This window comes from Alternaria infectoria (assembly GCF_024043175.1).
Source record: "Alternaria infectoria strain BMP 0036 chromosome Unknown scaffold_5, whole genome shotgun sequence".
NCBI lineage: Eukaryota > Fungi > Ascomycota > Dothideomycetes > Pleosporales > Pleosporaceae > Alternaria > Alternaria infectoria.
The window spans coordinates 1,128,599-1,146,093 of record NW_026250694.1 but is presented as its reverse complement, the minus strand read 5'-3'; the positions used below and the strand labels follow the sequence as shown (position 1 = coordinate 1,146,093).

The window sequence follows — 17,495 nt, the reverse complement described above, 5'->3', positions numbered from 1 at the left end:
TCAAGAAACGCAACTTTGGAAGGCAGAACGATTCCATCGCTGTCGCGTCTCAAGCTCGGAGCACGGCAGAGTAGCATACCTCACACCATTTGGATGTTGGCAGGTAGCAGCACATCCAAGAACACAGCGAAGAATGTGCCGGATAGCAGAACGAGATCTTGATGACCATATTTACTAAAGCTTTATCGTGGTGGCCGTTTGTGAGGCGCACCTGCCAATCGAGCTTCACACTAGCTTTCGGCTGTCAAATGACGCAACTGCCGCTCGGGCAGGAACGCGTCGCCCGCGCGCGCCTTCCTCATGAACAGCCACATCACGCTAGGCAGACTGCTAAATGCGCATGTATACATGCTTCGAAACTTTCTTCAGTCGCTCACAATCTGCACTTTTCGGTTGCGATTTTCAGCACAAGACATGTCGATTCGGCACCTCCGAATACGAAGACACTCGGGTCTCAGGCCCCCAGCGCCACATGCACATAAGCTTCCTCGCTGGACTAGACCCAATACAGCAGTAAAGCTGGCCAAGACGGACTTGATAACCAGCTGAACTCATCACCACCAGCCACCTATGATAGTCAGACAAGCCCTCTATGGTAATAAAGCTGCAGAAATGCACGCCTTTATGAGGCCACCAAAGCCGCTGCCATTGCCGCCTTCTTTGCGGGTACCTTCCGGTTAATCTCTATCTACCCGCATTCAGAAGCGACCATGGCCGGAGCGGGAGAAAAGAGTGCAACACGCCAATGCTGGGAGTGTCTTAAACGACGACTAGTATGCGACAAGACGCTGCCGCGCTGCAACAAGTGTCAGAAACGCGGTCGGCAATGCTCGGGCTACGACGACGCGAAGCCACTTCAGTGGGTTCAGCCAGGGATGGTGAAGTCCAAACGAAGAGGAAAGAAAGACAGTAGTCCGCGGAGAAGATCCAGCAACAAGACAGCGGCTAAGAGTGAAGTCGACTATGCCTGCGAACCCATAGACTACGAAGCCACCTTGACCGAATGGGTAAAGGACCGGATCGTCAATCCCCAGTATCGGGTGACTGAGCTTCATGTGCTATCCTTCAAGATGATAGCCGTGGCCAAAGAGGCCGCCAGGGTATTCGAGATCGGCGGAAGGGCCAAGATTGAAGAGATCGTGCAGAAAGGTTTGCACGAGGAAGCCGCAAGCGTATTGCGCTCAAGTCGTGATCCACTCCCACGGCTGAAGCGACTGCTCGCGTTCCTGAGCATGCAAGACGTACCACTCTATGATGATCTCGTGGACGAGACATCAGAAGTGGTGCAAGCCGTCCAGTACTGTGAGTGACTTCCTTTCTCATCATGGAACATGGGGCTAGCTTTATAGCGACATGTGTGGCCAATGGCTGACGCTACCAGACAATGTACGGATACACCCACAATACAAGGCATCCCAAGAACTGGCACCCAACCCCGCCCTCGTACTCTTTCCCCCACAAGTCTTGCATTTGCTTACGCCGTCCATCCATCATGCGTTAGTCTGCCTGTCACTCAACCACTTCATCCACAGTCTACCACTAGACGCAGGCCATACAGCGGTGATAGCGCGGACAAAAGTATACCAACATCGAGGGGCAGCTTTGCGAGCATTAAGTCGACATATTGCCCAGGACAAGACACGATGCTCGGACATGACTATCACTACGATTCTCATGTTCATGTGCTTAGAGGTATGCGAGCGCGTCTGGAATGTGAAACTTGGAGTCACGTACTGATACGTACCTCTAGCTCCAAAACCCCACCTTTGCGGATGGACGTTCACATGTGAATGCCATGAAGCGGATAGTTGACCTCAGAGGTGGACCCAAGCAGGTCATGAAGCAAGCCCCGTACCTGATCCCGTCGATGGTGCTCTACCTACTGTATGTCTATTTGCCCTTTAGATTGAAAACCTACTTATATAATCAGTATCGTGTCTCTTTCCAACACGTGCAGTCCGTCATGGGACCAAGTCGACATCAGCAACACTGCGGAGGAAATGACCAAAGATATAACCGACGTGTACAGTCTCATCTTCCCGTACACGCTCTGTCCGCGAGAACTCTTCACTGAGATATTGCGGACGAACCAGCTACGCGCAAAAGCATCTGCAGCAATACAACTGTGTGATTTCAACCCGAATTATGCACTCGAAGCTTATGGCGTCCTCGGCCGCATCGAGGCCTTCTCAGTCGAGGACTGGGCGCGAGCTGGCACCTTCTGTACCGAATGGCTGACTGTTGGCCTGGTGTACAAATCCGCCGTCGCGCTCTACGCCACCTTGTCCCTTTGCCCACTCATGGTCCTCCCGATGACGCCTTCACTGCTCGAGAACCAAACAGCTTACGGTGACGTCCTGCTCAGCAACCTCGACACTGCACTCAAGGCCCCGCGTATGGCTAAGTTTATGGTCTGGCCGCTGATCGTCGCGGGTGTAGAAGCTATGCATCGCGGGGAAGGGACGCGCAACTGGATCGAAGCGGGCTTGGAGGATCTGAGTAGGACGCTGGGGACGAGTTGCCCACTCAAAGTATGTTCGGTGCTGAAGAGATACTGGAAGGGCGGGGTTGCCGGGTGGGACGAGTGCTTCGATCAATCGTATGTGTTTGCAATCTAGAGAGCGAGCTAGTCAAGGAGGGGTTGCAGTTGTTCGTGTCATCATACCCAGAGGTTCGTGATATATCGCTAGTATGCGTAGTGTACAGGCTTGCTATACAGAGGGGAGAGGGGGTCCCCATTCGTGATACCCAAACGCCAATCTATGCTGTCGTGTGCCGTGGACCAGCACTACCGGTCCAGGCCCTTGTTCTCTGGATCCTCATCGCCCTTGGTCTCCTTGACGTCTTTGTACGGCCGCCCCGCGTAGAGCATGTATCCCTTCTCCTCCATGGTGCCCGCCTTCTCGTCCGCCTCGGAGCGGCCCTGGCCAAATGCGCCCGTCTCGAGTTGGCCGGGCACGGCAATGGGCCGGTTGCCGCGGAAGCGCTTGCGCATGTCAATCATGCCCTTTTTGCATTCGGCGTAGCCCTTTTGCAGCTGCTGGCACTGGGTGGGGAGGGTGTATTTGAGGGGCGGGCGCAGACATTCACCGGGCGTGTGTCGGTCGACCATGATGCAGTCGCTATTTTGGAGGCAGAATGCCAGCGCAGCGCCTAGCCACTCCGGTTAGCCGAGGCATCGCAGAAGATATTGAACAAGCCATACGGATGTCTTTGCAGGACTGCGGCATGGTGGCAGGAGGTCGCGTGTGGCTACCAGCGCACTCAACAATGCATGTGTGGAGTGATGCAGTGGAGCTAACATTTCACAGCCGTCGGCGAAACGTCGCGCTAACCTCCGGGGCTAGGATGCGTTGTCACATGTCAGGGATGGCTGCTTCCGTCTGGAACGTCATTCAGACTCTATCCTGCAAGACCTCATCGTAACTCAAGAGGGGCTGGAGCGCGAGCTGTGAACTTTCCGAGGCCCGCGCGTACAGAGGGGCGATGCGTTGTCGCGCTGCCATTTTGTCTCTGCTTTAATTGCTTCTGTGCCCTGCCCGTCTACACACGCCCGAGGGCACCTGGGCAGCATGGCGCTCCATATACCCTTCCTGTCGCGCCTCCACATCCGCGAGTACATCGCCCTGTTTCTCTCCATCTGCCTCATCGGCCTCGAGTCCTTCATTGCCGTCATCACGCTTGCCCTGCCCACGCCGATTATCAACTTCTGCTACCGCCTCACGCGCCGCCTGTTCAACCACCTCTCGTCGCCCTCGTCCAAGCGCTCGCGCCAGAAGAAGAAGGGCGTGTGGAGCTCCATCGCCAATGCCTCCGACTTTACCGAGCTCTGCGACCTCTACGGCTACTACTGCGAGGAACACATTGTGCAGACGGGCGATGGCTATCTCCTGGGTCTGCACCGGCTGGGCTGGCGACAGGGCGAGGAAAACGTGCGCGTCAACAGCGGAGACAGGGCCAAGGGCGTCAAGAAGAAGGTCGTCTACCTTCACCACGGTCTCATGATGAACAGCGAGGTCTGGGTCTGCTTGACCGACAAAGAGCGATGCTTGCCATTTGAGCTGGTCGAGCGCGGATACGACGTCTGGCTCGGCAACAACCGTGGAAACAAGTACTCCAAGAAAAGCGTCCACACGCCCCCTACCTCGAGCAGCTTCTGGAACTTCAGCATGGACCAGTTCGCCTTCCACGACATCCCAGACTCCATCGCCTACATCCTCGAGACTACGCACCAGCCCTCCCTGTCGTACATTGGCTTTTCGCAAGGAACCGCGCAGGCTTTCGCGACCTTGTCCATCCACCCTACACTGAACGAGAAGGTTGATGTCTTCATTGCGCTAGCCCCGGCCATGTCTCCTAAGGGTGTTGCGTCTGGCATTGTCGACGCCTTTGTCAAAGCCTCTCCGGATATCCTCTACTTGGCGTTTGGACGAAAGACCATTCTCCCTTCGGCAACCATGTGGCAATCCATCCTATATCCTCCTATTTTCGTCCGATTCATCGACACATCCCTGCGCTTCCTTTTCAACTGGTCCGCCGTCAACATCCTACCCGAGCAAAAGCTCGCAGCGTACCCACATCTCTACTCATACACGTCGACTAAAAGCGTGGTACACTGGTTCCAGATCATTCGGAATGGCACGTTCCAAATGTACGACGATGAAGCGCCGAATCCAATCACATCCAACCGATCCAAGTACTACAAGGTTGCCAAGTTCCCCACTAAGAACATCAAGACGCCTATCGTGCTTGTTTACGGCGGCTCGGACAGTCTAGTCGATATCAAGGTCATGCTCAAGGAGCTCCCAGCTCATACTATCGCCAAAGAGATCCCTCACTACGAGCACCTGGACTTCCTGTGGGCGGAATCTGTTCACACACTCGTCTTCCCGCACGTCTTTGAAGCGTTGGACAAATTCGCAGGCTCAGAAGCAGCAGCTCTAGAGAGTCAGAAACAACGACGTCTACGATCGCCGGGCCGGTACCAAGGTCTCCTACCAGAGTCCAGCAAGCTACCCGGACTAGACGGCGACGAAGATGACGAAGATGCAGGGGATGAGAGTGCGACAGCTCCACCGGCACTGCGGACAAGAAAAGTGTCTCAGCACTCGCGCGCACCGAGTTCCATCGATGGTACGACGATAGCAGAAAGGCCATTGTCACTAGCCAGTCCCTTCCAAGCGTCTCAAACGCCACGACCTCCCACTCATCGAAGAACCCAAACCGAAGAGAAGCCCTCGCCTTCCCGCAACAGAATCATGTCGCCACCACCCTCGCACAGGATATCAACTATATCCTCACCACCCCCCTCAACAAACAGGATGTCAACCATATCCTTCAGCTCACCAGGTGCGTCAGTTGGCGACTCTCAAATGACAGAAAAAACCTCGACGTCTCGGCCCGAAGGATGGTGGTCCTCTGACGAAGTCGCTGGTACAGATCCGTCTCAAACTACCACACCCGCTAACCACACGCCCGCCAGGAGGTCCAGTTTCGACAGCCAGCAGAGCACGAAGAGTATGGCGGGCAAATTCGGAGCCAATGGTATCACTCTTGGGGCGGGCAAAGCCGTCAGCGGAGTCACCATCACACAAGGAGAAGGATTCGGCGAGGGGAGTGGGACTCACAAGGATAAAAACGATCGGGAAAGATTACTGGAGGCGGATCGGAAACAACGGAGGAACGTCTTGAAGAAGAGACAGCCGTCTAGTGGGTGATTTGATCTGACGAAGTAACGATGGACTTGCATAAGACTGTTACGATTATGTTGGTTGGTTGTAAATTGCAATAACAAGAATCTTGTGGGCTACTTCATGCCAACGCCCTTCACATTTGCAATGTTTCCAATGGCGTGACCATTCTCATACGTTGGGCGCACCTCCGCTAGCATGATTGGTCACGGGAACCTATTCCGCAATACGAGATGCATATCCAGAACCTCATCTTGACTTCAGTCTTACCTAAGCTCTGCATTCCCAATAAACCTTTATCTGCCCACGACCCACTGATTGGACTAGCCACGGTACCCGCGTTCATGCGGATACCCAAGCTCCTCCTCTCGCACTTCACTCGCGGCTGCCAATACCCACCCCTTCTGCGCGATATCGCCAATTAGGACAGTCATGGCGTGGATATGGGGTGGCGCTGTAGCCATGTATCGGTCGCTAGCACGCTTCTTGTCGTCTGGGCTCCTCGATGCAAAGGTAAGGGTGTTGATGACTTGTGACTTGTAGATCACTCTAAAATGATGGTCAAGGGTGAATACGATCCCGCGTATAGGGCCTTTGTATTCTACAGGACTATGTCGCCTAATGAGGTATGTCAATGTTGGCAGGTTGCTCGGGAGGGATACTCGCTGATCTGGATATGGAAACTTAGTCCGTGTCGAGTTTTGGGAGACCGTCGATGGAGAGTGAAGTGGAATGAAGTTGGGACTTCGTTGCAGAGGCCTTGGTCTTGTGTGAACATGCATGAAGGTGTCGGTGCGATGAGTCTAGTTGGCTGAGGGGAAAGAGTGGTATCTCTATTGATGTTCAAGTATCTATGTTCGCTTTAAAGCTGCTGAACCCGAAACTACACCCCCAATCCGTTTCCCCTTCCTGCGAGCGAGACGATCAAGAAGAGCCCTGTATGTCTTCCTGCTCGGCGAGACCGCTCTGCTGCATCTGTTGATGCATTTGTTGCTGCATTTGCTGTTGCATGAGTTGCTGCTGTGACATGTTCATCGCGGAAGGATTGAAGTTCAGATGACTCAAGGGCGCTGACTGCCACCACAGCTGTTGCATATCGACAAGAGGTACGCCTTGATCAAAGTTCGTCATGAAGGGGTTTCCGAAAGCGAAAGACGTTGGTTGTTGTTCTGGCAGAGGGTACGGAAGTAGCGGGTCCATGAAGTGATCTTGGGAAAGCGGGGGTGGGAAATTTGGCGGCATTTCCTCCCAGGAGGCTGACTGCGGTGCAGAGCGTGTAGGCTTTGCGGGCCGAGAAGTCCATCCAGTATCGTCGGCAATCAACTCCTTGACTTGCTCCCGAAGAGCAGGCGCACAAGTGTTCAAAATCTTGTAGACGACATCATGAGCCCGAGCAGCGACTGGGTCACTTACTTTCATAGCACGAAGCCAGCGTATCATCTTCTTGATGCACGTCAGGATGTCGTCTCTCTCATCCTTTAGATGTTTGCCCTCATAGGCCATCTCCAGCAGCAGCACGGCTACTGATTGCATGACTAGTGGAAAGAACGTCAGCTCTTGTTAGACTTTTCTCATATCATGATAAACTTACTGAGATGAACCACATCCCACCACGGTCCTTGCGAGTAAATGAACTGTGTATCTGGCTGTTCAGGGAACAGCATCGTCATGTTTCGAGCTGACTCGACGCATGTCTCTGCTGACTCGGCGTTGAAGTTCATGGATTTGGAACTCTCTGTTGCTATTCTTCGCTCTATTCGACAGAGGCAGGGCCGCGTGATGAGCACTTTCGTACTCCAGTAGTAGATTCTGAGTAGAAAACGTTCGCGGTTGAGCTCGGGTCGTTGGGTGGAGTTACTCGGACGGATGTCATCAGATGGTAACGCTGTCTTGACCCAGTCCTCTAGTTCCTTGAGCAGCTCCGTAATTTTCGTCTGTACGTACTATAGATATAGTAGTCAGCAGAATGTCCTATACACAAACAAGAATCATTTGTCGGCGACTACACGGTCGGATTGGAAGGATGGTACACATACCTCCCAAGATTGGACTGCGGTCCGGGGCGAATATAGGCTGAGAAGGACCTTCTGTGAAATGATGGTCAAGGTGACATATGTATGCAGATAGTGGCTTCCATCCGCATCCCGTTGACCTGAGTCAGAGGCAGCGCTACTTCCAACAGTCTGAGGTGAGCTGTAGTTCGTGCGGACGCGAGAGTGTCGTCGCGCCGCATTTGTGTCTCGCGTTGGAGATCCAGGTTCGTACTGTGGCAATGTTACAGTGCAATCCTCGTTTCCAATGACCGGAGGCCGACCAGTGATGGATGAAACGAGGCACTCTACTGAGTGCAAACACCACCACGTCTTCACCAACGGCTCTCTCCTAGAGTCGTTCATCGAATCGTCCTCGTTACGCAGGTGTAAACCGAGTGCCAAGGCGAGTCTGACGGAGAGCCCGCTCATGATCCAGGCTCTACTCACGTGTCCGATCACAAGGAAGTAGAACGCCAATGTTCCTGTCTAGTGTTCAAGATGTTAGGTACATTGATGAGGCTTGAATGGAGATGGACACTTACTGCTTGAACCCTGCCCAGACTGGGGGCTGCCAGGAACGATATAGTATCCTTCAGTCCCAAGAGTTGAACAGCTCGTGTCATGTATACGAGATGGTCTCTCTCATCGCCTCGCCATTCGGCACCAATGAGATGAGAGTATTTGGCGCCAATAGCGAAAAGTAGGTTCATGGTCGCACGCCATTGTGGCGGGATTTGATACGGATTTCTGTACCTGAGAGATTGAATGTAGCGTCGAAATTGGTCTTCGAAGTTAGCGGGCATGAGAGGAAATGTGCCGTGTACAGTTTCCAGATAGCAATCAAAGAGCTTTTCAGCGATGTCTGGGCCAGGCATCTCGTTTGGATCTACAGCGATATCGACCTCAATATCATCGCCGTCCAGGTAGAAAGTCGCGTCCGTTATGTGTTGCATCGAGCCCGGTCTAGCATTCTGTCTTCGTTCATGCAAAGCTTCGGATCGTTCGTCAATAGCTGCCGAACTTGCGCCTGGAGGGCCGTATCGCTGCCCTTGAGGGTCTGAGTTGCCACGTTCTGCTTGACGCTGAACACTTCGTAGCCATTGCACCTCCGAGTTTTGGCCCATGTAGCCGGTCTCTCTCGACTCGTGGCTGCGCATCAAATCCTCATCAAGGAAGTCGAGATCTTCGTTGGAGCCGACGGATGCAGTCACGAGGGCCTCTCCGTGATGGCCATCCCCTGGCTCTTTTCTCTGCGCCGATTGCTCGCGTGGCCTTTTTCCCAGAGTCCTGACGGATTGTAAGGAATCCAGGGAAACAAGATCATCCTCAACCTGGAGAAGTAAGGTCAGCAGTAGCCTTGTCACACTCTCAGGCAACGAGATAACTGACGGAATACATACATCATGTAATGTCTGCTTGATGGCCTTTTTGTCTGCTTCATCGACCCGGTCTTCTAGTTCTTTTAGGAGATTAACGAGGTTCTTGTTCAACCTCATGGCCCTGTAAAGTCAGCATGTAAGTCGAATGTTGGATGGTTAATCTAAACATACTCTCCAAGACGATCCCGACGTGCTGGATCGTACACACAAACTAAGTTGTTGCGTTCACAGTTGGCGCAACGCGGATGATCACCCGAACACCTGACTTCTGGAGCGGGATTATCAGCAGGAACGACTAAATACGGAGGGATGCGGCTGTTTACTTCGTCTGCGGCACGTTTTGCATGCCCTTGCACTAGAGAAACGAGTTAGTTCACAACGTGTACTAATGTAGGCTAGAGTCACTGACACTCTTTCCTCTTTCTCGTATCTTTCTGCATTCTCGTTGCCCTGCTGCGGCGGCGCTGGCGCCTTTTGGATCGCGATCTTCCTACCCTGTCCATCACTGGACTGCCCGAGCGGGACTCGTTGCATAGCACAGGCCGACGGTGATTGGAAATCAGTACAGGATCGCACTGCCAGTGCAGATGCAGCTCGCAGGGGAGCGACTTCAGTCACGTGTTGGGTTCCGGCCAAGGTCTCCGTGGGCCTGGTTGTTCTGGGAGCGATGAGGGGAAACGGATCTGCCAGGACGGCCTGAGGCGCGAAGGGTGGTAATCCACGGTAAAGGAACGGTTACGGGACTGTGTGGCTTGATGTCTCAAGACAAGACAATAGGCAGGCACGCATATGCGAATTGTAACGAATCGTTGTTTGGTGGTTGTGGTAGTGGTGGTGCTGGGGAGAAACGCACCCTTCAGAGGATTGATAGGCGGCTGTTCACCCACCAATCATAGTCCTCTACATTAGTTCACTGTCCGAAGCAGCGTTGTGCTGTGGCTTCAAGTTGAGTGGATATAGTCGGATGCGTTTAGCAGTGGCCCATTATACAGGCCTGCGGCAAATCATGAACAGGTTTCGCCTCGTCGGGATCGGGATCGAAGGCAGGGCGGCGACTCCCCGCGGAAGTTGCCTGCCAGATCGCATGGCATCCACAGCTGTCAATTCTCTGCAGCGCGGAAAGAAAATGAAGCAAGAAAAACTACAGCATGTGCAGGGCTAGCGAAGAATGGCGAACGCGTTTGGGTTGTCGTGCTATTTGAATATGCCTAGGTAGCCAACACGCCGTTGAGCCGTACGCGCGATGCAGGTCGCGTACGTCATTCCTAGCAAGGAACTGGCTCCTACCTCGCTTCTTTGCTGTTGAGAGTTCAGATAAACCACCTGTACACATTGAGGGATCAATGTAAATAACGGATACTCACATATCTTTTGTTGATGATGTGTCTCCAGCGACGACACCCCATATCTTTTGGGTGGCTCCCAGGCATCAGTTTTCGTAACACGAGCCGATTTATCTTCTGCGTGAATGCAAAGGGACAGAAGTGTACGGTTGTGTTTCCGCGAACATGCTAATCCCGCCAGCACATACCTAGGTAGCCGTAAAGAGCAGCACGTGTTTCACCCGAGGCAACTCCGTCTTCGCGAGCTTGGGACACCCATCTAATCCGCACACGCTGCAGCATTTTTCTCGCAACTTTACTCTGAAAACGAATGTCTGACATAATTTGATTGCGCGCGCTGACAAGGGACATCTACTTCAGCTCAAGGGTTCCGGGGAACTTGTAGATGCGGGTTGCGCTATCCCGAATCTGGAAGCTTCTGCTAGCTTGCTGTTTTCCGTTAGCATGTGATGGAACTTCCCGATATCGCTTCACCCCGTGGAAACTTCAGGCAGCACCGTCAGTACATGCATTATCTCCCTCTTTGCTCTTGAAACTTCTCCCAGCACTCTAAATGCCTGCAAGAACCAACTCGTGTGTAACCTGTCGCAAGAAACGCATCAAATGCGATGCGACAGTCCCCAAATGTCTTATGTGCATTCGCACCGGTCACGACTGCCCCGGACTACCAGATGGTCCCGTCTTCGTAGACATGACGAACATTGCTAAACACGGAATGAGAAAGCGCAAGTCAAAACTAACAAGCAAGAGCGCGGAATCGTCCACGCTGAGCTGCGCGCGTTCTGACCAAGTGTTGTCGTATCAGATTTCGCAAAGAGCAGTGGTGACCGAGGCATTTTATGCTCACTTTATGGCTCACTTCACGTCCGAGGGCGAAAGCAAAGACATTCGGAATCAACGTACTTGGCTGCATAGCTTGCCTGTTCTGACAACAGATGGCACAAATGAGGCACTGACAACGGCTGCACAGGCTACGGCATCTGCCTACTGCGCTGCCGAAAGCGGAAACATGGCACTTACACAGTACTCATGGAAGATGTACGGAGAAGCCCTACGGGCGCACAGTCGATTCGTCTCCCGTCTACATACCAAGCAAGAAGTCACGGTACATATGGTGTCTACGAGCGTTCTGTTCAGTTTATTTGAAGCTATGCAATCTACCAACGCCGCAGCCTATTGTTCTCACGTTTTCGGAGCTGTTCGGATGCTTGAATTGACTACACCAAAACAATGCTCACAAGGGGCGTTGTGTCAGATCTTCTGTAAGTTTCCTCATGCGATAAAGCCTAGCTGTATTTGCTGTGGTCGTCATTGTATTGTTCGTGGAAGAGAGGATGATGTACCCTTTCAGACTGTATCCCACACCCTGTCTGAAACTCAAGAGGGCAGTCTCTTTCGTACGGGAGAAACACGTAACGCGCGCTAACACTGTACTTCTTTTGCAGATCATCTCCGGACTCAATTGACATTCATCAATCTGACCGGAAATAGCAAGAGGATACCTTTCCGAATGCAAGGCATTTTGTACGGGCCATTGAGATACGTTGAGTTACCTCGGTTTCAGACGCTTATGGGCTATGTATCCGACCTGGTGGACGTCTATGTCGCGCGGAAGACCGGCGCATCGCGACCAGAATTTGGCCTCGATGCTTACACCGTGCTTGAGAGCAATATTGAGGTGCTTTGGCTTGAGTATATGAACGATGCAGTGGATACGGATAAGTTACTGCTCTGGGAGGACACTTCGACCGAAACTCGGCACTTTCGCGACGCCTTCACTGCTCTCGTCGTGGCATACTTCAGCGTTGCTCGCATCCTTCTCAGCCTCATTACGCCACGACTTCTAGATGGCTTTCCGACCCTATCCGATGATTACACATCTGTATTGCTGGCCTCGCAATACTTGCAGACTCATACAGTTGGGTGCGCATACATGCGCATGGCCACGCCTCTGCTGCTAGTTGCACTGCATTCCCCTGAACCTAGCCAGCGCAATCAAGCTACCGCTTACTTCGAAGGTTGGACGCAGAGGTCCATGTCGGGCGTTAGCACACTTGCACTAGAGACGATACGTCGAAACCACGTCTACGAGCGTGACCGGACGCGCGAACAGTGGCAAAATTCGGCGTTAATCAATACCTAGATGCAGCTATTCAGCCACAAGTACCAGTGATCACGATGCGAGAGATGTGTTGTCGTCGGACAAAAGCACCAAGCCGCTACCCGAACTGCCGGAATAAACCCGTCAGCGCTAAATACGGCTAGCTCGTGGATACCCCTCTCGCGATCCCCTTAGTAAACCCCGATTCTCGACACGAATTCCTCTTTTCGAAGCGCATAGGCCAAGCCCCTCAGCTGTGTACATGCAACGATGTACAGCGAAGACCCCGATCTCGAGACGAACTCTTCCAGCACGAAACCCACACTTTGCTCGAACTTGCCTATTTGCGACACCGATCAATGCCAGTATATGGCATGATTTGCAATATGCGAGGCAGGAGGCAGGGTCTAGAAGAGACGATACGGCTTTGATAATCAATAGATCGGGTACCGTCGCCGTGTGTAGAGACACAACATCGGAAGGAAGAGCGAGCACGTCGCTGTTTGGCTGTAATCTGTTCGAGCGTACGGCAGTTGGCTCACCTTCGCCTCGGATTATGGTCAGGAAGAGAACAAAACCGGGGGGAAATTGATTTGAGCAGACTTCCAGTCGGATTTGCTTTTCTTGACTCAAACTCCAGTGCCAAGGCTGCGCGCTGGTTGTCAGGCGAACTTCACAGGCTACGATAGAGGCTTGTAGACAGCAGCTTACATCCATAATGATGTTTTGTTTCCATTGTGCATCCAGTGGGCAGGTGCCGTACGCCCCATTTTGACAAGTCGATCACGTTGCTGCTACCAGAGAAGCTGCCCCAGCCCTCGTATCAATCGTTGAAATGAGTATATGAGAGCAAGTGGGTATCATCAAGGAGTCGTTCAAATCTACTATAGCTCTCTACCAATACCCAAAAGGTTGAGAATCAAGCTTTCTTCTTGCTGCTTTGTCCAAGGTCAAGATGTAGTAAAAGCGCCTTTTCAACCAGACTGGCAAACTCGCGGTACATTACACTGCACAAAACACAGATTGGAGTAGAGTTACGGACTTCAGGAAATAAAGACAGAAGAATCATAGCTGACTAGTCCTACGAACACGTTCCCAGTCCAGTCGCCATAATCGCACACATGAAAATCGTGAATTGACACAAAACAAGCGCACCCTCTTCTTGCGTAAAAGACTCATACAGTTCCATAGTACACTTCCTTCATCGACTTGCATAATGCTTGTGCTGATACCCATATTAAGCCTTCTGCATACCTTCGACAAACTCAAGCGCCGCTTCTCTATCAACAACATCGATGCTACTCGTCTTGTTCGTGTAGGTAACACCATAGCATCGATCCGCCACGTGTACCATCTCAGGCCTGAAAGTCGTGCAGATAAACTGACCACCTCCATCCGCGTTCTTTCCACCATGACCACTCAACCGCTCCAGCATCTGCGCAACAGCAGTTCGATACTGCGCGTCGAGATTGGCATCGATTTCGTCAAAGAGGTAGAACGGCGCGGGATCGCACTTTTGGATAGCAAAGATCAGGGCGAGCGCGCAGAGCGACTTCTGACCTCCAGAGAGCTGACCGATCTTTTGCTGCTCGTCGTGCTTGCTGTTGAAGGATACAGCGATGCTCACACCTGTGTACTCTTCGACCTTACTCTTCTTCCCTTGGGTCTCTTGTTCTTCCATATCGTCGTCATCGGAGATGTCCCCACGTGCGTCGCGGTCGGATTTGCGGTTGATGATGAGGCGACCGCGGCCGATGGGAACGAGTTGCTGGAAAACTTCGCCGAAAGCTGCGGCGACTTGCTTGAAGGTACGCGCGATAGCCTCATCTTTGCGCTGGTCTAGCACATCGATGAGATTCTCGATGGATTTGCGTGATGTGTCCAGTTCGGCGCGGCGTTCGGTGAGGGTACGTCGCTGACGCGTAAAGTTCTCGTAATGTTCGAATGCTTTCTTGTTGACGTGGGCGAAGCTCTTGAGGGCTTGGTTGGCCTTGGTGAGTTCTTTGGTAACCTTGTGATAATGTCAGCTGTGTGCAGGTTTGAAGAGGCGAACGTGGAGCTTACCTTTGTGGTGTCCCATCGAGTGTATTTCCGATTGACATCTTCAGGAAGGGTACCCAGATCACGGATATCCCGCTTGACTTCCGCTAGTCGGTCTGTGTAACGACTACGATCGGAGTCCTTCTTGGACATGGCCTGCTCTTGCCTAGCCATAGCCTTTGCCAATTGCCTATTGCTAGCTTCCTTTTCGTTTCTTGAGTTCTCCAGCTCGCTCAACTGGGCCCGGATGTCTTCAATCTGGGCGTCGGTTTCTTGGATCTGTTGGTCGAGGTCCGCGATGGTTTGATTGACAGCATCTAGAGCTCGTTCACATTCTCGTAAACGCGTCGACTGGCCCGTAGACCCGCCTGCGCCGCCCTGTTGTGACAGGATGTTATCCAGCTCTGGCTGCAGATTTTCTGTGAGATCGAGCTCAGCCTCGTCCTTTTGGGATTCTAGCATGGCGCGCTCTTCCTTGGCTCGTGCGAATTGTCGCTTCAAGTCTTGTACAGTGCTTCGAAGTGTGATCAACATTTGCTCCTCGTCATTGGACAGTGCTTTCTCAAACTTGGAAGCAATCTCAGCCTCCCAGTCACTCTGTTGCGCGCCGAGCTGATTGATTGTTGACTGAAGTGCTGAAGCGGTCATCCTCTTTCTCGCAAGGCTGTCCTGTGTGTCTCGAAGGGTCCTTTGCTTCATTCGTACTTCTTCCCGCATAGGCGCATAGCTGTTTTCGCCCTTGTCCTTCTCGTATTCCCGCCGTCGAACCTCACTGAGTGCTGCAGTGAGCTGTTGACGCTTTTGCTCAAGTTCGGTGGCAATATCTCGCTTCCGCTGCTGCAGCTCATCGTATTGTGTGCGGATCTCGGCCAATGTTTGGTAAGCCCGAATCTTTGACTTGGACGGGTCGTGGTAACCTCCTCGGTATTGACCCTTGCGCGAAGCGTTATCTCCGTCAAGAGTGTACGCACGAACGTTGTATTGCTTTGCGTTCTTCTTGCACGCAGTCAAGTCAGGGCAGACAACGATCTTGCCGAACACGTGTCTGAAAGCATCCTCGAATCTTTCGTCGTACCTCAACTTTGGCAAAAGTGGCTGCATGTCCCCGGTCGCAGGAAGGTTCATGTCATGAGCCCGGATGCGATTGAGGGGAATGAAAGTAATACGCCCGCCCTTGTCTTTGATGAGCCGATCAATCAGCTTACTGGAGACTTCATCGTTATCCACGACAACATTAAAGAGCGCACCCTCAGCTGCTGCTTCGGTCACGGCTCTGTAGTCGTTGTTGACATCGAGTAGGTCTGCAATGGTACCATGCACCCCCTCTAGCCCCCCCTCTTTTTGGTATCTACGAAGAGACTCCAGACCACGACTAGTGCCATGATCAAGCAGTCGAGAGAACGTGCTTTCTGCTTTCCGAAGCTCGGCTTGCGCGTTTGTTAGTTGAGTATTGACCCTGTTGTCTTCTCGGTAGAGGTTCGTCTGCTCGTCGTGTACAGCTTTGTAGGCATCCTTTGCTTGCTCGACTTTGGCTGAAAGGTTGACACTAGCGTCTCCTTCGCTTTCAATGGTTGATCGTAGTTCAGCGATCTCGGTTTCAAGACGCTCAACGTCGCTCTCCAGTTGAGTAATCTCTTCATTAGTCTGCATGAGAACAGCCTTGCGGCGGCTAAGGTCAGCATTGCACTCTTCGATTTGAGCGCGCAATGCATCGTCTCGTTGTCGTTTGGTTGTAAAGAAAGCTGTCCGACCCTGCTTTTCCTCGAGACGCTTCTGTTGGCCTTCAGCTTCTAGCAATTGTGATCTGACGGCTTCTTCCTCTTCTTTCTTTGCGTTGTATTGGGGTATCAGCTTCTTGAGTTCGGTCTCTCGTGCGCGTATCTGTTGTTGGAGTGACTTCGTTTGTGTATCCCGCGACTTCTTCGTTCGTTGGGCTGCCGACTGGTTATCCTGCAACGATTTGAGCTCGAGCTCGATCTTGGCCTTCTCCAGTGTCGCTGACTTGCGTTCTTGTTCAGACTGCACGCGATCTTCCCGCAGAATGTCTAAGTCGCCTCTTCGCCTGTTGATATCCGTGTCGATCTGCGCGATGTCGGCTTCGGTCTGTACGAATGCTGCCTCGTCGGCCTCCTTCATCTCACGACCCTGGTTCTCCATATGGTCGATCTTCTCAATCAAGGCTTCTAGGTCAGCCTCCTCCCGGGACTTCAAAATGTACATCAACGACCGGCGCTCCTTGTCATTCCGGCTCCACGCTTCCAATTCCTCCTTCTCGCCCTCGAGTTCGTTTAGACGCCCGTTGATGGAGTCGATTACACTATCGACAGCTCCGCATTTGTTTTCGGTCTCGGACAGAAGCTTGAGACTGTTGGCGCGTCGCTCTTCGTAGACGTTGGAGCCGGAGATCTCTTTCAGCAGCTTCAAGCGCTCAGAGTCTTTCATGTTGGTGAGCGCCGTGACACGACCTTGCGGGACGATGTAGTAGGGGTTCGATCGCGAGAAGCCAGCGGATTCGAGGATCTGCATGACTTCGGATTTGGTAGCGTTCTTGCGGTTGACTGAATACTCGTCCTTCTTTGCGCCGATGGTACGGCGGAGAAAGAACTCGGGTTTGCCAGTCTGGAAGCGGTCTTCGGTGTTGTCGAAGCATACCTCGACATATGCTGACATGACTGCTGAGCCGGATCCTTCGTGCAGCAGCGCCTGACGCTCTTCACGACCCAAGTTGTGGTAATCGTCGCCTAGCACAAAGCGCACGGCGGCGAAGAAGTTACTCTTTCCCGATCCATTACGGCCAACGACGACATTGCAATTGGGCGAGAAGGGCTCGATTTGCATCTGCTCCTTGTAGCTCTTGAAACCCTGAATCGTGATCTGCTTGATGTACCCCATGGCGGCGGTTGAGCGCA

The 17,495-nt window shown here is 52.6% G+C and overlaps 5 protein-coding genes across 5 annotated transcripts; 2 read left to right on the top strand and 3 right to left on the bottom strand.

Moving 5' to 3' along the window:
• Window positions 1-875: 875 nt before the first annotated feature.
• J4E92_004035 (uncharacterized protein) lies at window positions 876-2,618 on the top strand (the record flags this gene model as incomplete). The annotated part of the gene is made up of 5 exons (XM_051495428.1): window positions 876-1,302; window positions 1,382-1,443; window positions 1,633-1,692; window positions 1,751-1,884; window positions 1,958-2,618. 5 exons carry the CDS (start codon window positions 876-878, stop codon window positions 2,616-2,618), a joined length of 1,344 nt encoding a protein of 447 aa, XP_051354447.1.
• Window positions 2,619-2,788: 170 nt separating this feature from the next.
• J4E92_004034 (uncharacterized protein) lies at window positions 2,789-3,230 on the bottom strand (the record flags this gene model as incomplete). The annotated part of the gene is made up of 2 exons (XM_051495427.1): window positions 2,789-3,153; window positions 3,206-3,230. The coding sequence occupies 2 exons, from the start codon at window positions 3,228-3,230 to the stop codon at window positions 2,789-2,791; spliced, it is 390 nt and encodes a 129-aa protein (XP_051354446.1).
• Window positions 3,231-3,572: 342 nt separating this feature from the next.
• Window positions 3,573-5,717, top strand: J4E92_004033 (uncharacterized protein; the record flags this gene model as incomplete). Its single annotated transcript, XM_051495426.1, has 1 exon — window positions 3,573-5,717. One exon carries the CDS (start codon window positions 3,573-3,575, stop codon window positions 5,715-5,717), a length of 2,145 nt encoding a protein of 714 aa, XP_051354445.1.
• Window positions 5,718-6,614: 897 nt separating this feature from the next.
• Window positions 6,615-9,219, bottom strand: J4E92_004032 (uncharacterized protein; the record flags this gene model as incomplete). The annotated part of the gene is made up of 6 exons (XM_051495425.1): window positions 6,615-7,225; window positions 7,282-7,425; window positions 7,486-7,633; window positions 8,171-8,209; window positions 8,266-9,054; window positions 9,124-9,219. 6 exons carry the CDS (start codon window positions 9,217-9,219, stop codon window positions 6,615-6,617), a joined length of 1,827 nt encoding a protein of 608 aa, XP_051354444.1.
• A 4,564-nt stretch (window positions 9,220-13,783) lies between these two features.
• Window positions 13,784-17,478, bottom strand: J4E92_004031 (uncharacterized protein; the record flags this gene model as incomplete). The annotated part of the gene is made up of 2 exons (XM_051495424.1): window positions 13,784-14,557; window positions 14,611-17,478. 2 exons carry the CDS (start codon window positions 17,476-17,478, stop codon window positions 13,784-13,786), a joined length of 3,642 nt encoding a protein of 1,213 aa, XP_051354443.1.
• Window positions 17,479-17,495: the final 17 nt, after the last annotated feature.